At 55.1% G+C, this 10064-nt stretch overlaps 2 protein-coding genes across 10 annotated transcripts; one reads left to right on the top strand and one right to left on the bottom strand.

Moving 5' to 3' along the window:
- Positions 1-4644, top strand: ELOVL1 (ELOVL fatty acid elongase 1). 9 transcript variants are annotated; one of them, XM_012001783.1, is made up of 9 exons: positions 77-134; positions 1575-1766; positions 2429-2488; positions 2673-2863; positions 3041-3121; positions 3255-3311; positions 3402-3507; positions 3589-3725; positions 3909-4644. In XM_012001783.1, the coding sequence occupies exons 3-9, from the start codon at positions 2443-2445 to the stop codon at positions 4128-4130; spliced, it is 840 nt and encodes a 279-aa protein (XP_011857173.1). In that variant the 5' UTR covers positions 77-134; positions 1575-1766; positions 2429-2442; the 3' UTR covers positions 4131-4644. The 9 variants fall into 9 exon arrangements, with proteins under 9 accessions (XP_011857169.1, XP_011857177.1, XP_011857178.1 ...); XM_012001784.1 differs by lacking the exon at positions 77-134 and adding an exon at positions 623-702 and having other exon boundaries at positions 1618-1766; XM_012001779.1 differs by lacking the exon at positions 1575-1766 and having other exon boundaries at positions 1-134.
- A 195-nt stretch (positions 4645-4839) lies between these two features.
- CDC20 (cell division cycle 20) lies at positions 4840-9332 on the bottom strand. Its single transcript, XM_012001774.1, has 11 exons — positions 9019-9332; positions 8629-8858; positions 8387-8535; positions 8204-8300; positions 7931-8059; positions 7639-7835; positions 7435-7529; positions 7067-7295; positions 6783-6908; positions 5733-5850; positions 4840-5089 (listed from the first exon to the last, which is right to left on the bottom strand). Exons 2-11 carry the CDS (start codon positions 8807-8809, stop codon positions 4911-4913), a joined length of 1500 nt encoding a protein of 499 aa, XP_011857164.1. The 5' UTR covers positions 8810-8858; positions 9019-9332; the 3' UTR covers positions 4840-4910.
- Between the last annotated feature and the right edge of the window lie 732 nt (positions 9333-10064).

Genomic DNA, 10064 nt, shown 5'->3' with positions numbered 1-10064 from the left:
CGCCCCTCCCCCTCTGGTGACAGAAAGTCGGCCCAGCAGATGAGGAAGTGGCAGGCAGGCAGGCTGGCCCCGGGGACTTCTCTGTGGCCCTGCTCCCTCCAAGCCCTCCGCCGTTGCCCGCCTGGCCCCTACGGGTGAGTCTGGACCTTCCACGGGCTCTCCACGTGCCGGCGCCCCCTGCCTTGCCAGCCCGGCCCAGCTCTGCCCTGCCCTGCCCAGGCTGTGGGAGAGGCTGTTCCCGGAGCCAGTGGGTGGGAGGTCCCAGCTCCCTGGGGCCGGGCCTCGCCAGCACCCTCCCTCCCCCACACCCCCGTCTCTGGCCCCCATTTGCCTACACCCAGGCCTTCCTCCACCACCCGTGCTTTTACCCCTCTCCCTCCTCCTCTCCCTTCCCTCCCCCGGCTCCCCTAACTTTGCCAGGCTCCTTTTCCCTTCGATCCATCTTAAAGGAAGGAAGGGACGGGCTGAGTTCCCCGACGAGGGACACACCCAGATTTTCCTGCAGCTTGGGGAGAGGTCCTCCCAGGAGCCTTGGTCCCTCCTGGTCTGCCGGGTGTGTGGGTTGATCTTGGGGGCTGGTGGTTGAGAGATAACAGGCTGGCTGGCTCCCATGTGTCAGGGAGGAACCTGTGTTGGCGCCCTCGCCCCGGCCTGGGCCCTGCCGGGGATGGGCGGCCAGCAAGCCCGATGGTGGGGGAGCAAGTGAGGAGGGGATCCGAGCGTGGCCAAGCAGCGCGCACACGTGTGTGAGTGGCCCCGCGGGTGAGCCCGTGCGTGTGCCTGGGCGGCGGCCGAGCTGCGTGAGGGCCGGGAGCCATGCGTGTCAGCCCACGGAGGTGCTGGGTGGTGTGTCAGGCAGGAAACATGTGTGCCAGCCCTTGGCGTGGCGCCTTCGCCGTTGGGGGTGGAGAGCTGGGTGAGGGGTGGGTGTGGACCGCAGGCTTGGGGCCTGACCACGGTGGGCCTAAAGAAGTCGGGCCTCCTGGAGGTGAGGGGTGTGCGGGGCGGGGAGGTGACAGAGGTGCGCCTCTTCACTTCGCACCTGCACAGGTGCTTCTCTGGAAGCAAGGAATCTGGGGCACCTGCTGCCCTGGGCCCTGCTCTGTTCCAAGAATGCCTTGTCCCTCAGGGATTGTCAGTACCATACTCTCCTGGGTCTGGCCAGAGGCTTTTATGTCCCTGGAAGCCTTCCCCCGACATTCCTTTAGGCCCTGAGGGGGAGGGGGCCTAGCCCATTAGGGCCCCTCCCTGAGGGAGGGGAAGATTCCTGCGACCTCCCCCACTCCCCAACCCCCTCACATGCCACTGGCTTCCCTGCCTTCCCAGGAGGGGAAGAGTGATTGTACCCATTCTGAAGTAGGACAAACTGAGAAGTTCTGGCCAGCTTAGGAGAGGATGCTGGGTGTGGATTTTCAGCAGTGCTTTGGGCCAGGGCTGGGGCTGGGACTAGGGTCGGAGGAGGTTTCTGGCTCAGAACCTAGGACCTTAGTTCATCAGGCTGGTCCCGGGTTGCTGGGTGGTGAGCCTGGGGCTTTACTTGGCTTTCCCAATCCTGGTGGGTCCTGCTTCCCCAGGCACTGACCTGTGGCCTGGACCCACCCTCCACCCCATGCGCAGTACAGCGGGGGCGGGCAGAGGGCGGGGCTGCTGCCAGATCTAGTCAGACAGGTGGAGCCGCCGGGGCAGGAGTCTCAAAGAGCCAGGCTCCAGGAGAGGAAGGGCTCTGCGAGAGGAGAGAGGAGAGCGCTGGAGAGGAGAGGCTGGAGGTGAGAGCCCCGGGAAGGCAGAGGAGAAACGTAGGGAGATGAATGTCCCAGCACAGGCAAGGAGGAATCCCAGGATAAGGTTCTGCAGGGAAAAGAAGGGCCCAGGGAGGTGAGAGTCCTGGCAGGGGCAGGAGGGACCCTGGGGAGAAGAAGAGAGTTCCTGGAAGGGTCCAGAGGGACGGGAAGTAGAGAGGGCAGGAGAGGAGAGATTGAAGGGGAGAATCCTGAGAGAGAAGAAAGACCCAGAGCTGGGGGGGGGGTGAGGGACTCGGGTGAGGAAGGGAGATGGATTTCAAGAGCTCCCTGTTGGTGAGAAGGTAAGACTCTCCAATAAGAGACCTGGAATTGAGAGTCCTTTTGTGGAGGAAGAGGGGAAGGGAGGCCAGGAAGTAAAACTGTGGAGAGGAGAGGAGAGGAAAGGAGAGTAAGGTGTGGAGAGGAAGGGTAGAACAGCCCTTCCCAGGCAGGGAGGACGTGTGGGGAGCAGATGCCTCAACCAAACTGCCTCCTCCCACTAGTTACCAGTAATTCCTTCCTTTCACTGTTCTGTCCTTTCTGCAATGAGGCATTGGGAGTTTTCTTGTCTGGTTCTGTGTCTTATCTCTGTGGGATGGGGGTGTGCAGTGGGCTCTGTCTGACATCCACCCTCTGTACCTCCCCAGAGTCCTGAGCCAGGATGGAGGCTGTTATAAACTTGTACCAAGAGATGATGAAGCACGCAGGTAAGACACTGTCCACCAGCCCTTTCCTCTCTTCTTTCCCGGGATCCCTGGATCTAGGGCTGTCTTCTAATGGAGAGTTCCTATGAACCCCTTGACCCTTTGCGACCTGACCTCATGTCTGTAGACCTAATGAAGACCCTTCAAACCCTGTGACTCTTCCTGATTCTTTGACCCTTATTCATAGATCCCCGGATCCAGGGCTACCCTCTGATGGGGTCCCCCTTGCTAATGACCTCCATCCTCCTGACCTACGTGTACTTCGTTCTGTCACTTGGGCCTCGCATCATGGCTAATCGAAAGCCCTTCCAGCTCCGTGGCTTCATGATTGTCTACAACTTCTCACTAGTGGCACTCTCCCTCTACATTGTTTATGAGGTGGGCCCCTGGGATGCTGGGCTTTAATTTCTGTCAGCAGGATAAGGAGCAGGCCATAGAGCCAGAGCATGGCATTTCTCCTTTCCAGAGAGGTTCAGATACATGTCCTCAGCTAGTGAAGGGGAGGGATGGCTGGGAAGGGAGAACTCTGGTGGTCTAATCCACATCCCTTCCTAGTTCCTGATGTCAGGCTGGCTGAGCACCTATACCTGGCGCTGTGACCCTGTGGACTATTCCAACAGCCCTGAGGCACTTAGGGTAAGTAGGGGCTGGGGCTAGGTCATAAGCAACCTGGTAGATATGACCAGTTTGGGGCCTGTGCTCAAGGCCCAATTTAGGGAGGCTCTTAGAACAGCGTATGAGGTCCTAAGGCTATCCCAACTTCTTGCAGATGGTTCGGGTGGCCTGGCTCTTCCTCTTCTCCAAGTTCATTGAGCTGATGGACACAGTAAGTAGTTATATGAGATGTGAAAACTTGTGGGGAGAATGAGGTGGAGAGGCCCAGGTTCTGAATCCCCTTCCCTCACTCTTCTCTCAGGTGATCTTTATTCTCCGAAAGAAAGATGGGCAGGTGACCTTCCTACATGTCTTCCATCACTCTGTGCTTCCCTGGAGCTGGTGGTGGGGGGTAAAGATTGCCCCGGGTGAGTGGTGAAGGCCACTATGGGAAAGGGTGGGCACCAGAGGCTGGACTCTGCTGACCCTGTCTTATTGTCTACTCACAGGAGGAATGGGCTCTTTCCATGCCATGATAAACTCTTCTGTGCATGTCATAATGTACCTGTACTACGGATTGTCTGCCATTGGCCCTGTGGCTCAACCCTATCTTTGGTGGAAAAAGCACATGACAGCCATTCAGCTGGTGAGGGGCTTGGCCTGACTTACCTATAACCATCCCCCCACATTCCTAGCCTGGATCCTCCCTTTATCCAGTCTGTCTCACCTTTGACCCCATCTGTCCCTACTCAACATTTCTCTTCTCTATATGCTCTTCCCCTCTAGTTCTCTCAGTATTCCCTCTGACCCTGACCTTTATCTATCCTAGATCCAATTTGTCCTGGTCTCACTGCACATCTCCCAGTACTACTTTATGTCCAGCTGTAACTACCAGCACCCAGTCATTATTCACCTCATCTGGATGTATGGCACCATCTTCTTCATGCTGTTCTCCAACTTCTGGTATCACTCTTATACCAAGGGCAAGCGGCTGCCCCGTGCACTTCAGCAAAATGGAGCTCCAGGTATTGCCAAGGTCAAGGCCAACTGAGAAGCATGGCCTAGATAGGCGCCCACCTAAGTGCCTCAGGACTGACTGCACCTTGGGCAGCGTCCGTCAGTGCCCTCTCCACCTACACCTGTGACCAAGGCTTATGTGGCCAGGACTGAGCAGGGGACTGGCCCTCCCCTCCCCACAGCTGCTCTACAGGGACCACGGCTTTGGTTCCTCACCCACTTCCCCCAGCCAGCTCCAGGGATGTGGCCTCATTGCTGTCTGCCACTCCAGAGCTGGGGGCTAAAAGGGCTGTACAGTTACTTCCCACTCCCTGCCTTAAACTTGGGAGAGGAGCACTCAGGGCTGGCCCCACAAGGGTCTCGTGGCTTTTTTTCTCACAGAAGAGGTCAGCAATAATGTCACTGTGGACCCAGTCTCCCTCCTCCACCCCACACGCTGAAGCAGTAGCTTCTGGGCCAAAGGTCAGGGTGGGCGGGGGCCTGGGAATACAGCCTGTAGAGGCTGCTTACTCACTTGTGTCTTAAATTAAAAGTGACAGAGGAAACCACAGAGGCTGTGTGTATACATGTGTGAATGGAGGAGGTGGGGGAACACAACATGCTTAGCCCTGTCCACAAACAGGAGCAACGGATGATGGTCCAGGCTCCCAGAGGACATATCTAGCTCTCTGATCCCAGTAGAGTAGAGCCCCTAGGAAGGCTGCTGGGATCATGAAAGAAGAGGGATTAGCTGAAACAGATTAAAAAAAAAAACACAAAGGGAGACATGACTTTATTAGAAAAATAAAAAACAACTGAGGTGATGGGTTAGTCTTCAGCGGATGCCTTGGTGGATGAGGCTGCTTTTGGCTGCACTGGCCTTCTCCCGCTCCCGCCGCCGCGCAGGGTCCAACTCAAAGCAGCGCCATAGCCTCAGGGTTTCATCTGCTGCTGCGGATGCCACTGTGGCCCCATCTGGGCTCATGGTCAGACTCAGGACCCGGGATGTGTGACCTGGAGCAAATGAGAACAGTACATACAAATGTTGATGCAGCCATAGCCCTCCCATAAAGGAGGCACATGCCTCCCTTTTTTTTTTTTTTTTTTTTTTTTTTTTTAAGACGGAGCCTTACTCTGTTGCCCAGGCTGGAGTGCAGTGGTGCAATCTGGGCTCACTGCAAGCTCCGCCTCCCACTCCTGCCTCAGCCTCATAAGTAGCTGGGACTACAGGCGCCCGCCACCATGCCCGGCTACTTTTTTGCATTTTTAATAGAGACGGGGTTTCACTGTGTTAGCCAAGATGGCCTCTATCTCCTCACCTCATGATCTGCCCGCCTTGGCCTCCCAAAGTGCTGGGATTACAGGTGTGAGCCACCACGCCCGGCCTCCTCTCTTTTTTCAATGGTGTTACTGAGATATAATTCACATACCATAAAATGCATCCTTTTAAAGTGTACGGTTTAGTGGTTTTTAGTATATTCACAAAATTGTACAACTGTTAAAACTAATTCTAAGACATTTTCAACACTTCCCATTACCCTCTCTCCTCAGCCCCTGGCAACCATTAATGTGTTTTTTCTGTGGATTTGCCTATTCTGGACATTTCAGTCATACATTATGTGGCCTTTTATGTCTGGCTTTTTACCTAGCCACTTACCTTTGAGTTCAGCCACCTTGGCCATGGTTGGGTACTTCCAAATAACCAGCTGGTTCTGTGCAAAGCCATGGCCTGAGATGAGCTCCTTGTAGTGGGGAGACCAGAGGATGGAGCACACCTGTGGAGAGGAGCCAGTGTGGGCATGACATATAGCCAAGGCTACTTAAGTCAGAACTGAGCCCATTCTAGTGTTAGGCACCCTGCCACGTGCTCCAGACTCAGAGTTGAATGATCACAGTCCATACAAAAGTTCCTTGAGAGGCAAATTATAGACACTCCCTGACGTAACCATTTTTAACTTTACAATGGGTTTACTGGGACTTAAATCGGGGAGCATCTGTATTACCCATTGTACAGATGAGGAATCAATCAGAAGGAAGTTCAATAGGTTGCCAAAGGTCACATTCAAGTTTAGCAGATGATGAAGCCAGAATTTTAACTTGGGCAGTCTGGCTCTAGAGTCCATATCTACAGTGAAGGCTTAATGTGAGGCGAGTGGAAGGAGAGAGCCTCAAGCATCTTTCTAATGGATTTGAATTATATGCCATAGGTGATGAGAAGCCATCACAGGTTTAAGGACAGTATAGTGTAACAAACCACAGCATGGAGGATGCATTGCAGGAGATAACAAAGAATGCTTGACACCAATGAGGAAGCATTGTGGTGGGCCTCCACTGGGAAGGATGAGGCTGAGGGGAGGGGACAGATGTCAATGATATTTTGAGGTAAAACTGATAGATCTTGGTGAGGAGGATGAAAAATTCTAGGAGGTTTTTCAGATTTCTGAGCAGGTTCTGCCATTCCAAAGCAATGTGACAGAGGAAGGAACATTTCAGGGAGGCAAGGGGAAGTGAAAAGGTTAATTTGGGACAGATCAAGGTAGTGGTGCTTATAGGACATGGGATTGGAGACAGCCACAGACTGCTGGAAATGAAGCTCATGAGTTAGAAGTTTGGGAATCACCAAGGCACAGAGTTGGTGAAGACATTGGAATGGATGCACTCTCGATGTGGATGCCCAGTAAGAATGCATGTGGGAGAGACAGATTACCTGGGAATGGGCATCCACAGCACTCAGACAGGCCCCAGAGCACACGTTCCAGATGCGAATGTGTCGATCACTGGTGCCCCCTCCTGTTGCCAGGACATTGGACTGCCAGGGACACCATGCTACGGCCTAGATGGGATAAAGGTGGGGTCAGCAGGTACTAGAGCTAGACAAGGAGCTCTGGGGGTCACAGATTAACCCAGTCCAATCCTACCATCCCTTCTCCCCTTAACAGTCCCCAGGTTATAGGTGAGGGTCTGCAGAGGCTTCAGCCCAACCCTACTCACCTTGACAGCCCCTTGATGCTGGGTGAATGTCTGCAAAGGAACCCAGCCACCCTCTCCAGGAGCGCTAGGCCACACATTGACCAAGTTATCATTGCCACCACTGGCCAAATGTCGTCCATCTGGGGCCCAGCGCAGCCCACACACTTCCTGGCTGTGGCCACTCAGTGTAGCCACATGGTGTTCTGCTACCCGAACATCATGGTGGTGGATGTGGCCAGAACGTGAACCACTGGAGGAGGAAAGAAGGGAATCAGGTTCTGTGGCAGCACCAAATGCAAGCAAGCCAGAGGTGGTTCAGTTCAGGGGTGTACAGTCAAGGGTAGGGTGGGCAAATATCAGACTATCATAGACCAACAAAAACCACTGACCTGGAGAGGATATAGCTGTTCCAGCTTAGGGAGCCCACTCGGGCAGAGTGACTGGTCATATTTCGAAGCCGTTTCTGCTGCTGCACATCCCATAGCTAGAGAGAGAAGCCCACTAGGATCAGAGATTGGGACTTGGCATTAATATCCTCCAGCTGTGCAAGCCTATTGGGACTGGTGTGAATGGCAGCACAGGACATGTCTCACCTGCACCTCAGCACTGCTGGTGCCCACAGCCAAGTAGTTGCCCTCTTTGATCCAGGCCACAGAGGATACATATTCCCCAGGCTGCTCCATTTGCAAAAGCTGCAGGATGTCACCAGAGCTTGCGCTCCACAGGTACACACTGTTGTCCAGTGCCACGGCCAGTACATTCCCAGAGCTCCAATCCACAAGGTTCAGGTCTGTCAGAGGCGGAGAGAAGAGCATGGGCTTCCTTGTTTGTGTGGTCCCAGGCCCTCTTTCTCCATCCATGAGGCATGGATAAGGATGCACTTACAGTAGTCATTTCGAATTTCAGGGGCATCCAGGATGCGGTCTGGCAGGGAAGGAATGTAACGGCAGGTCTTCCGGCTGGAGCCAGGAGTGGCCTTTTGGCTGTAGAGTACTTTCAGTCTGTTCTGGTAACCTGTGGCAACAGAGTGGGTCCAGACGCTGGGAAAATCAACACCTCCCTTGCCCTCAGTCTTAGATAAGAGCAGACAGATATCTGTGCTCAGCCCTGGAGATGAACTGACACCTCCCTCCAGGAACCAGGAACTTCGGGTCTTACCCTCTGGTGCATTTTGTGGTTTTCCACTGAGCCTAAGGATCTTGGCTTCCTCTACATCAAAACCGTTCAGGTTCAAAGCCCAGGCTTTCTGATGTTCCTGGCATAAAGGGTAGTGGAGAAGCAAGATAGTATTATCCAAAGAACAGTCGGGTCCCGTGCCTTAAGCCCCTCTGGGACACATACCTTCTTGGTGGGCGTCTGGCTGTTTTCAGGCTGGTTCTCCTTGCTTAGGAGGAAGCTGGCCACCTCCATCTGGGCAGCACTGCGATGGGGGATATAGCGGTCACCGCCAGGTTTGCTAGGAGTGGTCTGAACCTTGGAACTGGATTTGCCTGGGGCGGAGAAAGAGAAGACAGTCTGACCAGGCTCCCGGGGGGGAAAGTATGAAGGCTGCTCTCACCCAGTCCCTTTGGCACCTCACTGACCAGGAGTTCGGCCCGGAGTTCTGCCGGCGCTGTGGGATCGGTTGGCGGCCCGCATGGGTGAGGGGGCCGGGCCTGAGGCTTCCTTGGCTTTGCGCTGCCAGCGCGCAGGGGGTGCATTGGGGATGGGTGCATCCAGCTGAAGCAGCGAGTGCAGGTCACTCTCGAACGCGAATTGTGCCATGGGAACGCCCGCAGCGGGAGGGGTCCTTGCAGTTGGTGCCTGCGGAGCCCTGGAGGAAAAGAGGCGACGGTGCTCAGGGGACAGCAAAGGACCCCTTCGCTCCTGGCCGGCCACACAATCAGGGCCACCCTCGGTTGCTGCCCCTTCTGGCCTAGCACCCCCTCCCCCTGGCCACGACCCGAACCAGGCTCAGCCCCGCCGCCTCTCACCGTGCCCTCCCGAGCAAGTTGCAGTTCCGACCGGCTTTAACACGCCTCGCTTACGCCTCTTAAACTCTCCGCTCTGAGCGCCCATTGGCTCCTTCAAAACCCAACCGTCGCAACCGTTGCCCTCGCCCATTGGCCTCTCCGGCGAAGGGGGCGGGCCTTCCGGGACAAGTCTCAGCTATCACGAGAGTCCAGCCGCGGAGCGGGATTTGAAGGGTGAGAGAGGGGCTGGGAGCCGGCCCCAGAGAACTGGTGCTGGAAAGCGGGCGGGGCGGGCCTGGGGTGGGCCTGCTCTGCCTCAGCGTCCTCGAGTTGTCCCAATTTGTTCCTCTGCGTCCCCTCTACCGCCGGGAGCTCGGAATGTCTGGCCCCCCGTGCTTCAGGGTCCGAGAGCCTGCAGAAGTTCACACTTAAATCCTAAACGAAGGTCATATTTATGATGCAGAACTCGGTGCAGAACTCGGTGCAGAACCCGATGGAGGTGACCAAGGCGCTTGAGCTGTTCCTAGAAGGGAAAGGAGAGCCGCGGGCGGCAGCGGGACAGGGGGCGGAATTGGGAAGCTAGGGAGCAGGAAGAAGGCCAGAGCTACTTAGGGTACATTCCACTTTTGCTTGGCGCCGGGTAGGAACCCTGCTAGAAAGGAAGTAACGTGTGTTTGTCTTGTTTGCTGTTGTTGTTACAAACAGGGAAAATGAGTTTGAAAAGGGTGAATGAATTCCTTAAGGTCAGGAAAAAGGATCGGTATTCAAACCTGCCTATCTGGAAGATAAGCTTAGACTGCCCTACAGGAGGCACTGTGGCTTACCCCCTTGGGGCTTTAAAGAGATGTGAGAACCTTAGAGATCCATTAGTCTAATCTGTGCGTGGTGCACCCTCCCCACCCCAACAACAAATCCATATTTTACAGATGGAGAACCGAGGCCCAGGGAAGGGATGTGCCCGAGGTCATACAAAGAAGTTTGTGGGAATCCAGGTCTGACTCCATTCAGTCCAGTGCTCTAATAATGACTTGAGTGAATTGTATGAATGTGCTCAGGGGTGGAGCAGC

This window comes from Mandrillus leucophaeus, unplaced genomic scaffold, assembly GCF_000951045.1.
Source record: "Mandrillus leucophaeus isolate KB7577 unplaced genomic scaffold, Mleu.le_1.0 Scaffold67, whole genome shotgun sequence".
NCBI classification, from domain to species: Eukaryota; Metazoa; Chordata; class Mammalia; order Primates; family Cercopithecidae; genus Mandrillus; species Mandrillus leucophaeus.
Note: the sequence above shows the minus strand (reverse complement) of the source record. Positions and strands in the feature narration are given on the sequence as shown.